General features: G+C 45.2%; 1 protein-coding gene across 2 annotated transcripts in view; it reads right to left on the bottom strand.

Annotated features, from left to right (window-relative positions):
• Nucleotides 1–566: 566 nt before the first annotated feature.
• igsf9b (immunoglobulin superfamily, member 9b) overlaps nt 567–14627 on the bottom strand; it is a 28406-nt gene continuing 14345 nt past the window's right edge. The window contains exons 4-22 of one of the 2 annotated variants that reach the window (XM_035640582.2): nt 13324–13470; nt 12271–12422; nt 11982–12099; nt 11436–11577; nt 9727–9872; nt 9467–9609; nt 9224–9364; nt 9008–9124; nt 8758–8908; nt 8543–8654; nt 8271–8446; nt 7926–8164; nt 7629–7713; nt 7118–7288; nt 6929–6965; nt 3150–6518; nt 2820–2989; nt 2423–2634; nt 567–2199 (exon numbers count right to left, since the gene is read on the bottom strand). In XM_035640582.2, coding sequence (XP_035496475.2) covers nt 2435–2634; nt 2820–2989; nt 3150–6518; nt 6929–6965; nt 7118–7288; nt 7629–7713; nt 7926–8164; nt 8271–8446; nt 8543–8654; nt 8758–8908; nt 9008–9124; nt 9224–9364; nt 9467–9609; nt 9727–9872; nt 11436–11577; nt 11982–12099; nt 12271–12422; nt 13324–13470 — 5816 coding nt within the window. In that variant the 3' untranslated portion in view covers nt 567–2199; nt 2423–2434. The remainder of the gene's footprint in view (nt 2200–2422; nt 2635–2819; nt 2990–3149; nt 6519–6928; nt 6966–7117; nt 7289–7628; nt 7714–7925; nt 8165–8270; nt 8447–8542; nt 8655–8757; nt 8909–9007; nt 9125–9223; nt 9365–9466; nt 9610–9726; nt 9873–11435; nt 11578–11981; nt 12100–12270; nt 12423–13323; nt 13471–14627) is intronic. The other variant, XM_035640584.2, reaches the window with a different exon arrangement.

Here is a 14627-nt window from a genome sequence, read left to right as displayed (position 1 = left end):
CACGAAATTTGGTGGGATTATTACTTGGGAGGGTATCTCCAGATTATAAATTTTGGCTGCAGATAGGTCAAAGGTCAAGACCAAGAAAAACATGGTCCACAAAAAGCATATTTTCCATGATGTCTCCACAGAGAAAATCCAAAGTTTATACTGATGCGAAAACATATTCACCATGATATCATATCATATCATAAGTGTTTGGCGTTGTTAAAAAAATCTAAAACATTTTCTGGGTTTCCCTGCCTCTTACAGGACTATGGACACAACCAAGAGCTACATAGATCTAGAAAAAAACATGTTTACGGTCCTGTGGCTGGAATGACATCATCATGATGTCACGATGATATCATAAAAAATTACATGCAGTGAGAGACAGAAGGTTTGCAAAGATGTGAATACGGGAGGGAATGTTAGAATGAATGAGCCTGAAAAGAGTTGAGCAAAGAGAGGTATGAAGTGAAAAAGAAAGTGAGGGTGGGTTCAGACAACTGAGAGATGATAGGTTAGGACCAGGTGTAGTCACATGCTACTCCTCAAAGCGCAAACAAATCAGCACTATCTCTGTGTTACATTAAGAATAAAACAATTTATTCATTACAAACTTATAAAAAATAACAAAAAACAACCAGGTGGCAAGATATAAAAATTTCCAGTTTGTATAAAACTTCTAAAATCATCACCAGAAATGCGTACTCACTCCATATGACCATTTTCATCTGGGTTATAATTAAATCTAAAACAAATGTTGGATCTTTCCAAAGTACAGCAACAAATATATTCTTTACACCTGTGTTCGTCAGGTGATGTACAAAAACAGCATTTGTCATTTTGCAGTAAAAAAAAACAACAAAAAAACAACAACAATGGGCTAATGGGCACAATATTTATAAAAGTTGAAATATTCAGTGCTGCCGTCACATCAGTGATGGGAATTGTAAACATTGTTGCATATCGTAACTCACCTCAGTAAATATACAGAAATACTTTTTCCTGTGAGCAAAAAGACAAAACAAAAACGTTTTCCATTCAAGCAATCAATCATTTTTAACCCTCTGATCGGTTTTGTCTGATTAGTTTTTCAGCGCAACTCTTCCAGGGTCAATAATCCAGTGTATATACGACTTTGACAAAAAAATAAGGCAAAAATAATTTCCCTGCTTTTTACAATAATAATTTGATCACAGGGGCAAAGTTTGACAGGTGGAGGAAAGTAACATTTTTTTGTTCATCTGATGAAATGATGATGAGGAATATACAATGCAACAGCAGGGTCCATTCATATTAAGGTACATATAAACATTTGTACATTTTGAACAAATACTGGGAGGCTATGTTAGGTGATTTATAATAAAATATCAACAGGGAAGCGTTACTGCGGCAAATAAGGTATGAAGTATGAAACCTGCGATGATCAGGGAACCAGCAGGGCGAGCTAAATAAACACACTTCTTATAAATACAAAAACTTACTGTTTGGAGTTATCAAGGTGATGGAGCATGAACCGATGAGAGCTTTTACACAATTAATAGAGATGTCTAATCAAGTGATCTTGAAGTAATATTAGTCAAGTTACTTTTTGTCGTATTCAGAGGAAGACAGTGGTGAAAATGCCGTGAGCAGTGATTGACTGGGAACACAGGCAACATTTACTCCACAAACAGTAAATGTGTTATCATCGACACAACTTCACACAGCTTCAAAATTGTCATTAGCATCCTTTTATTAGTGAAGGGAGGTTGACACTAAGTTGAAATTCAGCCCTCATTATGTAGCATGCAGCCTACCGCTGCTTTTATAAAGCAGGTCTTTCTCAACTCTCAACAGTGAAACTGTCTCAAGTCAAGTGTGAACATTTCATTCCTCGAAGGGGCTCCTGTGTCCCCGATTGTCATGGTATAAAAACACGCACTCGCCAAATAGTTACACAAGCTTCTCGGAAAAATAAATAATCGCTTCTCAGCTTCACTTCGCAAAGCACAGTGGAACAAAAGGGTCATTTGATATAAACTGAGGAGCTGCAGTCCGTCACATTTGATGGAATACACCATATAGTAGTCTTTTTTTTAAATGTCTGCCATACAAAAACTTTAAACGATGCAAGTTCTTTCACCTTTCGCTCCAGCAAGGTGTGACTGTCCAGGTCCACAGTGCTGTCATCTGTTGCTTAAAATTGCTACTGAGTATCTGTGTCCGATGTGCCTGTGAAAGACAAAGACAGAGCAACGCCAGTATAAGAGAATAGCCCTTGAAAGGATGTGTTCAAATCATGTTAACTGTAAATTGAGCGGCATTGACTTTGGCATGCACAAATTCACTGCACATAGATGATACAGCAGCAGGCAAGAAAAGGATGCAGGCAGGGGAACAGTGACAGGTGGGAAAAAAATGGAAAGAGGTGAGAGGTGCAGGAAGAATAACGGACCGGGTCAATCTGCTAGAGCAGCGCAGAGCTTGAGTCAGAGTCTGAATCGTAGCCGGGGGTGAGACAGGGTTCGCGGGAACAGATGGACTCCTGCGCTCGCCTGTACTCTTGGTACTCCTGACGGAGAGCGTTGAAGCGCGCCTCACTTAGGGAGCGGCTGAACTCGCAGCGAGGTGGGTTGGAAACTGGCGGGCTGAGTGAGGGAGGCGGGCCTGGGGAAGGCATCGGGGGAGAGGAAATGCATGGATGGGCATATCATGGGACAGGCTCACAATAATCACACAGCACAAGGGCACAGGAGGAACGCATGCAGCGCCATCTCATCAAGCGTGAACACGCACAGTGACGCATGCAACATCGAAAACATCACACGAGGATGTGTACAAAAAAGGCTCACCTTTCTGTTGCTGGTCCTGGAGGCCACCAGCTTGATCATGTCTGGGCTCGACCCTTCCTCGCCGCAAGCCCACGTGTGACTGATCAAGCCTCATGGCTTCCAGGACCTCCGAGTCCACACACGCATCTGCAGAGTCCCATTCATAACTCTCATCTACTGAAGTGTTCCTTCTAATGAGATACACAAAACGAAGCGGTCAGAAAATGATTATCACAAAGAAGAAAAAAAACAAAACACATTGATGTGAATTAGGCAACATAAATGAATCCCTCGGCCAGGAGGACACTCCTGTGTGTTGGTTGTTACTGTCCAGGTGTGGCGGTGTGTCACCTTTTCGCTCTCCTCTCCGGCAGCTCCGTCGCAGCTCTGTGACGCTCGCTCTCCTCTGTGGTTTCGGGGGAGCTGAGCAGTGTGGGGGTGATGGACAGTGAGTGTTGGAATAGACCAGCGCTACCCCTACCACTGCTCTGACTGGCGTAACTGGCCCTCCCTCCGTCCCTGATCTCAGTCTCCCCTCCCCTCCCCGTCATCCTGTCTGGCTGTCTGTAACTCTCTCCCTCCCTGGGTGGGAAGGGGGCGTAATAAGGGGAGGGCCAGCTGATGCCCCTTGGGAGGTAGGACCTTGGAGGGCCCCTCCTGGGGTCCACTGGTCTCATGGTTTCCCCTCTTGAACCTGGCCAGTGTTGGTACTGGGGCATGGGAACAGAGGACGGCATGGGGACATATTTATGCTGGGCAGACCTCAGAGTTTCGTGATAAGTAGGGGACCACCTGGAGGACTCGAGGAAAACAGCGGCTTGACGTCGCGGATCGCAGGGTTCCAGCTTTGGGGAGACTGAGGTTTGTCTGGGCGGGTACATAGAATGTGTGAGGTAGGAAGGACTAGCTAAAGATCTTTGTGTGTGATGAGGCCTCTCTAAGCTCCCTATGCTGGGGCGTCTGAATGGGACATACTCCCTCCAGGAGGGGCCTGGCCTGGGCATGGAAGGTGGTGTGCGGCCCAAACTGCAGGACTTCACCCTGACATTGGGGTTCGGGAACTCGTCCCAGTAGCACCTCTCAGAAATATACGTCCTTGGGCTCTCAAAGTGCTCCCACCTCTGTGAGCCCAGACTGATGGACTTCTTCAGGAAAGGACGCGGCTGTCCCATGCCCGAGAGTGTCCTACAGGGGCCAATGCTTAAAGATTTCTTGAGAAATGGCACAGGGGCTTGAGCTATCCGAGATGCAATGTTATTGGTCCTGCTGCCCTGAGAAGCTTGTCTTTGGGATTGCTCTGATAAAGTCTCACTACTGTCTACAAAACTCCAGGAGTGTTTGGACACTATGTCTGCCACGCCTTTGGCCGCACTGAGCATGGTGTGAGCGGACCTGGATCCAAGTCTGGATTCAGGTCTGTCTGTGCTTATATTCCCGACTCGAAGTTGTGTTTTCTCACGGTAGAGCTGCTTGCTAGTTTTCTCCGGGCCATGTGATGGAGGTATTGTCTCGTCAGGAAATCTTACTCTGTGTGAAGAATCTCGAGGTTCCACGTGGAGGGAGCGTTTATAGGCTTGTTTTCTACAAGCATCGAGGCTGGGCTCCGCAGCAGCCCCAGAATGAGTTGGTTCATGACACACCTCCTTTAGGTTTGAGCCCATTCGCTGGTTTTCTTGAACATGAACCTCCCAGTTTGTAGGAACTACGTCAGGCTTTGCCACCGGAGATTTATCTGCTTTAAGTTCTGAACTTTGTACAGCGGCGTCTGTGACTTCAGCTCCTCCCACGGGCTCATCCACACTCATTTCGACGAAACCTGGGAGGCTCAGGTACTCGAGAATTGCACTTGTCTGCAGTGGGGACATTTTAGGAGAGGGGGCTGCAGGTTTGACCTTGAAGGACTCTGACATTCTGGGCACAGAAAAGTGTGACTGGTCACTCTCTGTCTCTTCTACAAGAGTTAATGTTGAAATGGGGCTGGGACTATCAGAGAAAAGACACTTGTCACTCCTCCTGGAGCGTGCTCGGACACCCTCTTTTTCTAACTCGGAGTAAAACCCCAAACTCCGGCGGTCATCGCGGCCCTGAGTCTCCCTGTCTTTGGCCTTTGCCCCTGCTTCATGGTGTTCATAGGGTAAGGTAGAATAACTCGAGGGACTGGGATCCCTTGTGGCCGTGAAGTCTTTAGCTCTGTCAGGCTGATTATATGGTACAGAAGCGGAACTTCCCGGCCTCTCACTGTCGACTGTAGGACTTCTGGCAGCAGAATCCCAGGGCTGATTGGCTGAGTAAGCATACGAATGCCTGGACCTTGAGGAGACACCTCCGTCCTGCTCAGTCACGGATTTCCTGCATATGTCTGGCTCTCTCTGAGGACTCAGGGACCTGGCTCTGACTGGTGTTTCTAAACACAAAACCGGTGGGCTGACATCGGGCGAGAACATGGGGAGGGAGGTGTTCTGGGTGACCGGAGAGCATGATGAATTAACTACTGTGAGAGAGTCCTCAGGGATTTCCCGACCTGTGCGAGGATGCTGCGACCTGGGCGACGTGGTCTCTCTGGGACTCCGTACAGGAATGAGGCTGGTGACGGAGGTAACAGGGCTAATATCCCACTGTATGCGAGACGTGGGAAGCCGGTCCATGGGACTGCTGGTGGTCCCGAAGTAGCACGCCCTCCGATAGTCAGACACCCGACTTGTCTGACCAGAGGGCCTTCGTTTCTGTCTGATAGTAACATCTTGTGTCTTCCATACTGGCTCTTCCTCCGACTTGGGTGCATCCCTTTGAGGGTTCTCTGTTGCACTAGACTGACACTTATCTCTTCCACGGCTGCGGCTTCTCTGGTCAGCTGTATAGCTCTCGAGCTCCCTCTCCATTTCTTCCCTCTCCTGTGCCAGTTGGACAAACTTATTAATGCTATTTCTCTCCAACTCACTGTGCAGTTGTGAGACCAGGGTGCTGTTATCAGTCAGCTGACTTTCCATAGGCTGGTAGCCTGAATGGCGAAGTCTGTCTCTATCTCTATCCAGCAGCTTTGTTCTCTTGCCCAAACTGGAGAACAGATCATCACTGTGGCCCGGTATACGATATCTCCTGAGAGAATCACTGGGTTTCTTCTCACTGCTGTCTGAATAGAAGCTGATTCTTTCCAGAAGTGCCTCGGAGCCTTGTTCATCGTCAGAGTAAAAGCAGCCTTGGCGAGAGAAGTTTCTGGCCATGGCTCTTACTCTACCAGGTGAAGAAGGAGGTCTGTTGAGCTCTGGGACGTCCACAGTGAGAGGAGAATGCCTCCTCTCGTCCTTCTCTGAGCTCAAGATGCTGGACTTTGGAGAGTCCCTGAATGATGTCCGGTTGCTCCCTGAGCCACTTGCCCCGCCATTCATTTGCAGGACGTCCTTCTTAAAGATTTTATTATTGGAGGGACTGGAACCCTCTGGCAGTGTTTGGGTAATGAAGCGTCCATCTGGTCCTCTGGATATGGACTCCAGGGCAGATGGTGAGGGAGCTTGAGACCCCAGATGACTCTCAAAAAGTGTGTAATGTGGGGGTGGAGAAGAATTGGACAAGAGTTGTTTCCGCTGGTCATGGTATTCCCCACGGCTGCCTTTATCGAAGGAGGATCGATCAGACTGTGAAGAGGATTTGGGGAAGAAGGGAAGTGGTGGACACAGCTTCAGCTTTAGGACACTGTCTGGGCTGCGTGGAGGCGAGCGAGCTCTGGGAAAGACGTAGACAAGAAAAACAACTTTAAAACAACTTTACAGTAATGTACATTCATTTTAAAAAAGCACTATGAGCTACAATTTGTAGCTCCCTGCACATTTATACTACATTAAGGATTGCAGAGTAGGTATTTTCTTTAAAAATGTCATCAACAGCTCAGTTAATGTAAATATATATTTTACTGTTACAGAGTCAGACTACAGGTAGAAGAGTATAGAAATGTTGCTTTTAGTGTTTCACCATATTCTACCTATGGCTATAATAAGTAAAACAACATCCAAGTTTAAAAAATGTTCATAAATACAGCTGCAAATACAGTGAGAAATGGGTACTGTACATGAACTGTTAAAATCATATTGTAGATGAAGGTATGAATATTCGGGGGGATTGGTCGGGAGACTTACTCTGGAGATGAGTTCTTCTGGAAAGCAGATGGCAGATCTAAGGAGAGGGGAAGAAAAATGTCAAACAACAGAACTGTTGGATTTATTCAGTCAGTTTATTTAATATAAACTCAGAAATCTGCAATTGAACTTTTTGGACACCAACACATTCAGTTACATATTTTTATGCACAGTGTTCTGATGTCTTACCTTGTCTTCTCTTTCTGCGCCGATGCCGTCTCCTGTGACTCATATAGCATGCGGTCACCAAGGACAGGATGATGGCCACAAACAGGAAGCACACTCCTGCTAACACTCCAGCCAACAGGGGCTCAGGGATGACCTCCAGGAAACTTGGGCGGAGAGGGTAAATCTCCATCCCTAAAATCAGACCAGAATCAGTAATATTCAGTTTCTTTCCAGAATTACCAGCTCACAGTTGTATTGCCTCTGCCAACTAGTCACTTTGCAGTTTACATGCACTTCTCTCAGGATCATACTATGTATGTGGGGTTTTTTTTTACAATTAGCATATGGTTACTTCGGTTATGGCCGAATATGCATTTTGACCTTGGACCACCAAATTATAATCAGTTCATCCTTGAGTCAAAGTGAATGTTTGAACCAAAATTGAAGAAATTCCTTCTAGGTGATCTGAGAATGGGACGGACAAACGCTTGTATGTACAGAAGGACAACCCGAAAACATAATAGGCACTCACCTATGGTGGATACATTGACAGCCTCACTGGGTTCACTGAGCAGTTTGTTGCTGCGTGACATCAGCCTCAAATCATAACTGGAGTCCTGAGAGAAAATAATATCAGAAATTCGATAAACTCCTCAGAATGCAAGCATAAACTTTTATGCTTGTGAGGAAAGTTACATTTTCAATATAAATCATAACACTGGTTTGATATGACTGAGTTTTTGGCAAAATAGCTCTCTCATCGAAATACAAGCAGGTTGTGAAAGCACAGAACAGACAGATTCAAAGTAAGACACCAAGAGACGATTACCCTTAGCAGTCCTTGTACAAGTAGTTCACTCTGGTTGGCACTGATGATGCTGCTGAGGATGACCCACTGGCCCTGATTCCTGCGGGCCTGCAGCACATAGCCCGTCAGTGGAGAGGTTGGAGCCTCTGGAGGCGACCACTGGAGGAGAACACCTTGTCCAGTCTGGTTGGCTGACAGGAATGTGGGAGGATCCAGCATTGGGAGGGTGCTGACAGCTGTAGATGCTTCTGTCGGCACAGCTGATAAGAAGACCTGATATAAGTTCACACTGACACATTGAGGCAAAACAGCATCACAGAGAGTGAGGGGAAAGTGAATACAAATCATACGTCAACTTGCACAAACCTTGCGTTCGCACAGAAACTATTTCGCTAAAAGGCCCAGAGCCGAGTCTATTCTGCGGTAGAACACTGAACTGATAGTCGGTGCCAGCAAGTAGCCCTGTCACCAGAAGGTAGTTTTTGGACGTAGGAACAGGCAAAGACGCCCATTCGTGTTTCCCCCTGGATGCATGCTTCACCCTGAAAGAAATGTCACAACAGCCAAAATCAAGACCCAAATAAAACTTTGAGGCAGCTAAGAACTGCACAATACTGATTGTATTATATGTTCCTCACCACACTGTGAACTTCTGGGTGTATCCACCATCAAAACCAGGCACCCAGGACACGTTGGCCTGGTTCATCTCCGTTGTTACAGATACAGAGGAGACAATATGAGGACTGGTGCCTAAGAAATAGAAACATGTTTTGTAAGTTCTAACTGTTGACAATACACATGAATTCATTCAGGTCAAGTGTCATAAATCAACAATAATAGTCAGCCCACTCACCCAGCACCATGACCACAGTGCCTGCACTGACAGTCGCTACGCGATTAGTGGCCAGGCACTCCCAGCCCCCATGGTGATCTTTACTGAGTGGCTGCAGCAGGAGGGAGCCATTAGCCAACACAGTGTATGGAGATCGAGGTGTTGGGCCAATCTATAAGGCAATACCACCACAGGGGTTGAATAAGGAGTAAAAAAAAAAGGAGCGTTTGTGCAGCAAATCCTTTTTGGGGTCTAAAATCTCCTCCTGTACCTTGCTCCATGTTATGTTTGGATTGGGGTCTCCGTTGGCTTCACAAGGGATGATCAACTGTCTGCCCACCTCCTGCAAATACTCAGGCTGAGGAGGCACTCGGAGTGATGGTGGGTCCTGACGGAGGGAGGGAGCCTTGTTACATCTGTCCATGTTTAACTTTGCACTCACAGTAAAAGAGTTTTCCTCTGAACTGAAGAAGAAGCCCAGCCTTACCTGCAGAAGGACTTGTGTGGACTCAGACTTGCCCATGGTGCCATAACTGTTATAGGCAGTACAGGTGTACATGCCAACAGCATTGTCATTGGAAGTTGCGATAAAAACGGAGCCCTCTGCGTTCACCAGCCAACCTGGGAGCTGGACAGGTAAAAGGAGGAAAAAATACAAACAGTGATTCCAAGCTATCCGTGCCGTTTTGTGAGAATTTCCACTCTACAATCGTCTTTTACTTCGCCTTACGTTGTCAAGATTTAAATTGTTCCCGTCTTTGGTCCAGTTGACGTACAGCACAGGTGGATCAGCCTGGACAGGACAGACGATGACCCCCTCCATGCCCGCAGGCAAGTATGTTTCTCGGGGCATTCGTCCTACACGTGCAGGGTCTGAGGTAAAGGAAGAAGAATTAATCACAAGATGTAACTTCACCCATGGCCTGCTGGGAAATGCTCCCACATCTGCCGGGTTACGGAAAACTGATGTGTAATAGACGAACCCCTTACGTTTCACTTTGAGATGTGCAGAGGCAGAGGGCGGGGTCAATATCCCATTGGTTGGGGTACAGGTGTAGTTGCCAGCATCTTCTGGGATGAGATTAGGGATAAGAAGTGTTCCATCCACCAAAATCTTCACTCTGGATTTAAGGGATCTAAAGCCACAGAGATACAAAACATAGGGAAAATTTAAGAAATCATCAAATTGACGCAAACCTCTTTCTTTTAGTGAGAAACAGATTGATTGTTGTTAAAATTTCGAAAGATGTCACATTAATCTGAACCACAAATTCCCTTGTCTGAGATTAACAGTGCGCTCATGACCACATGATATAATAGACATAAATAATCTAATTAGAATTGATTGCATTAGCACCATGGTTTGGAGACTCACCTAATTGATTCATTGTGCCTGGTACAAGTTACCTGTTACAAGTTACCCAGTTTTTTTTTTTAAATACACAAAAAAATGTCCACTATCCCTGTTAAAAGCCCTTAATAATCAGGCCCCATCGTATCTTACAGAGCTCATAACTCCATATTATCCTCCATGAATGCTTCGCTCTGTAAACTCAGGACTACTTGTGGTTCCCAAAGTCTGTGAAAATAGAACGAGAGGCAGAGCCTTCAGCCACCAGGCTCCTCTCCTCTGGAACCAGTTCCCAGTTTGTGTCAGGGAGGCAGACAACCTCTCTTCATTTAAAGTTAGACTTAAAACTTTCCTCTTTGAGAAATCTTATAGTTAGCGCAGTGTTGACCATCGGAAGATCCTCACTTCTCCATCTCTCACCTATTCTCCCTCTCACTACTCCTCTCAGAGTAGTGATCAAGGAGCCAGAGTAAGCCTAGACAAGCGGGGGTGGATGTCGCCCTAGACCGGGAACGCCACCTTACACACTGCTTATCTCCTCTCTCACTTTTCCTCTACCCTTCTCTCTATTCACTACCCCTTTTCCTGCCCACCTCTTCCCTCTCCCCATTGTCTCTCTCACCATACTCTTAGTACTCTTTTTGTTATTTTAAGTATCAGTCTGGTAGAGATTATCGCAACTGTTATACAACTCCTCTCTCCCCCGATATGTTTACATTACATGTCACTAACTGTTTGTGTTTTCTCTCTCTCCTAGTGTATCTCTGATTCCAGACCTGCAGGACCCAAATCCATCATTATTATTATTTTTTATTATCACTAATAATAACAACCACATCATTGCATTTATAAGTGACAGTATTAATTTTGTAATTATAAGTATCACTATGGTAGAAATTAAAGCGGCGGTTGTACAACTGTTCTCTCTTGTCTCCTCCTGTCTCTCCTCTCCCCCTCTTTCTGCCCACCTCTCCTCTGTCCCCCATTTTTCTCCTCACCCATACCGGTCCAGACAGATGACCGCCCACAACTGAGTCTGGTTCTGCCAGAGATTTCTTCCCGTTAAAAGGGAGTTTTTTCTCTCCACAGTCGCCAAATGGCCAAGCGCTTGCTCATTGTGAGATTTATTTGTTGGGTTTTTCTCTGTAATATTGTAATATGACCTCACTATGTAAAGTGCCTTGAGACAATGTATGCTGTGATTTGGCGTGATACAAATAAAATTGGGTTGAATTGAATTGAATTAAAAACTGGTTTTAGAACTCAATTGAAATAAATGAGCATATTACGATTGATTGTTGGTCATGATCTTCTGTTCATGATCCTGATATTATAAACCTGGACTCACTCAATATGGTAAACACTCTGTCCTTGTTTCAACCACTCATAGGTGAGATTGGAAGGGTAGGCATCAGCCTGGCACTGCAGAACTGCATCCTGGGTCATGTTCAGTGTGGTGTCCTCTGGGGAGATGATGATGATTGGAGGACCTTTCAGGCAAAAAGTGGAAAAAGACAAAATATACTGATGTAATTAATATTCCTGTATATAGTAATGTAGTCAGTCACAATCAAGATTAGCAGAAAGATCAGTGTTCAATGGTGCGAAGTCTTATATCATTGCAAGGCAGGTAATAGCCTGTAGGTGGCAGTATAGTATATGTTCTCTGGGATTTCATTAGCCAGCTAGATCATAAAGCCTTTAAGCAGGACGGAGATGAGAAGACGGTTTCATCTAGTTTAAAATTACTAGTTCCTGGGAAAAAATATGTGGTTGTTGTTATTTTCAAAAATACTGAAGCTGTGTCTTGTTACCTGAACATCACAGTACATGCTTAAACATGAGATGAGCAGAGATTCTTACTCTCCCCAATAATTGACGGTTCAACACTGACCTTTCACCTGCAGCTGCAAAGAGTGGGTCAGGTTCCCCTCCGAGTTGGACACGTGGCATTTGTACACTCCTGAAATATTTCTTGTGACGGAGGCCAAAGACAAGGTCCCATTGAGCACCTTAAAGGGGGTGAAGGTGAATAGTAAGAGGATCAAAGAAGGAGAGAAAGGTTGGGGGAAGATTATGAGGAAGTTGTGGAGAGGAACATCAAAGGTACTGCTGCTACAGGAAATGCTAATTATAAGGAACTCGGTTAAATACAGCAAATGCCATCTGTTAATCCTCCTCACTTTTATTTTTTCATGTTTCTCAATCGGGCTCTCATCTTTGTGCCAGACAACAGTCGGTCGAGGGTTGCCATGGGCTCCACAGCTGAGAGTCAGTGAGTCTCCCAGCAGAACCTCCACAAAAGTCGGTGGTTTCTTGATAAACACAGGTGGAGCTAGAACAGAGAGGGCACAGATGATTTGGGGGGTTTTGTTTACATCACACAGAAGACAATCTGAGTCATGAATTTGACTTTGGCCTCCAAATGCATAAATTAAGAGTCTACCACATCATTTTCAAATTGGACATTATGTATAATATATAAATAAATATGATTAAATGTTTTGGGAGATAATCCCCAGACGTTGTTGTGAACAGTTTCTTTACCTTCTGTGTCAATATGGGCAGTCGGTTGGATATAGTCTTCTCGTTGAAGCCGTTCACAACAAGATTAATAGATTTATATATAACTGTATCAGTATATCTGGAAAGAGACACTTAATGTGGCGTTTTTGTTCTTTTGTGCAGAATGTGCTATAATGGATCGCAATACCGGAGATACCACCATACCTCAGCAAATCATATTATTTCGTAATATGTAATATATATTTCAGTAGAACACAGACCCAACTATGATAAAAAATATATGGATTCACTCAACTGGAGCAGGCTTAGGATAAAATATGTCTGTCTGCCGGGTTCTGTGTCGGGTTGGGATTTGTGATTACTGGACATATTCTTAGGTAACATGTATTCACATTAAATCTAATACATGCACTGATGCAATGCAATCAGTTTGGTTCTTGAAACCAACTCCTACTTTGACATCAGCTCACAGCAGGTTAAGCAGAGACAAAGACAAGATGTTATCACCATGTGGCCCTGTACATCACACGGATCCTCGTGTTCTGTGTGATGTATGGTTCTGTAAATTGATATGGTATTCAGCCTGCCAGAGTCTTAAGAGTCCCAGCTAGGCCCCATGCTTTTGGCTGTGCTAAAAAAAAAAGGACAGTGCAAGCGATGACTAACGAAAGAAGCCGCTTCCAAGTCTCTAGAACCCTGCAGTGCTGCACCTGTGATGGAGAGGAAGGTCCATGTGCCATTACGAAATTCGTCTGTCTTGCTGTCCAAGAGCAGGATGCGACATTCGAACCAGCCCTCGTCTTCCAGGGTCAGCCGATCCACCAGCAGAGAGGCACCCCGGGTCAGAGACACGCGACCTGTGGGAGGAGGGGTGAGGTTGGGAGGGCAAAGAGGAAAGGGTGAGAGACACAGAGAGAGAGTGAGAGGGTCAGACAAACACAGCCAGACAGGCAGAGTCAGCACATGCAGGAAGGGGGCTTACCATGCGGAGGACACCGGCATCCAGAGTCACAAAGGCCACAGTCAAAGTCATAGACCTTATGATAGCAGACACATCCACACAGTGTACACACCAATTGTGGCGCTAACGTTTGTAGCAAATAGACAGCCACATAATGAGGATTTATGAAAATAGGAGAGGCTGCAGACCAAATATGCAGCTCAGATGTTTAGATGTCAGTGCCTGTAAATGGGAGGGCAAACGCATCAATCACTCACGTGATGATTGTAATGATATGCGAGATTACAGATGAAGATGGAGTCCTGTCATTTAGGGTTTAGGCGGTGGCGGAGTGGAAAGCTTGAATGAGGGTGCCAGGAATTCTTGACTGCAGCTTCATTAAATCACCAAAATAGGTTTTCAAAAAAAAAAAGTCAGTTAGTACTAAGTCACTAAGTCAGTTTTCTTCTTTTTATTTTTGTAATTTTTAGCACAAAAGCGATTTTTACAACAGTTGCATAATGAAATGAGTCCAGTGTTTTTGTTTATCAATGAGGGGTATTGGCCAGAGATAAAAGATGTGTGACATGGCAGTTGCAAGCACAACACCCTGCAGCACACAGATGGATCCATGCATGAGCACACACGTTTCCCTACCACACACACACCTATATCCCCCTCTACTCCTCCTCCTCCTCTCTGTACTTCTTACAACTCCTTGTCAGGCTTTGAAACTTGATCTGTTGGTTGCCTGGTGACTGCAGCCTGGTTTTCAGGGTACTGAAGTTACCCCCCCCCCCCCTTATTCTGTCTCTCAATGAACTCTCTTCCCACCCTTCAATCTCAGCGCTTTTAAACGACAGGAGGATGCATGCAGAGGGGGGGAAACACACACGTTGCTCATACAAGGCCCTGGCCAAGAGCAGTTTGAAAGTAAACAGAGGAACAAGGGGAAGTTTCCGGCATCCAGTCATTCTTGCTTGCTACCAACAAGCTGCAAAGTATAAGAAGATAAAGCACTGCAAATGGAGAAACAAATGAATCCTCTTCTTTTTAGCACAAATATATTTTCTT

Source organism: Scophthalmus maximus, chromosome 19 (assembly GCF_022379125.1).
Source record: "Scophthalmus maximus strain ysfricsl-2021 chromosome 19, ASM2237912v1, whole genome shotgun sequence".
In the NCBI taxonomy this organism is placed as follows: domain Eukaryota; kingdom Metazoa; phylum Chordata; class Actinopteri; order Pleuronectiformes; family Scophthalmidae; genus Scophthalmus; species Scophthalmus maximus.
Note: the sequence above shows the minus strand (reverse complement) of the source record. Positions and strands in the feature narration are given on the sequence as shown.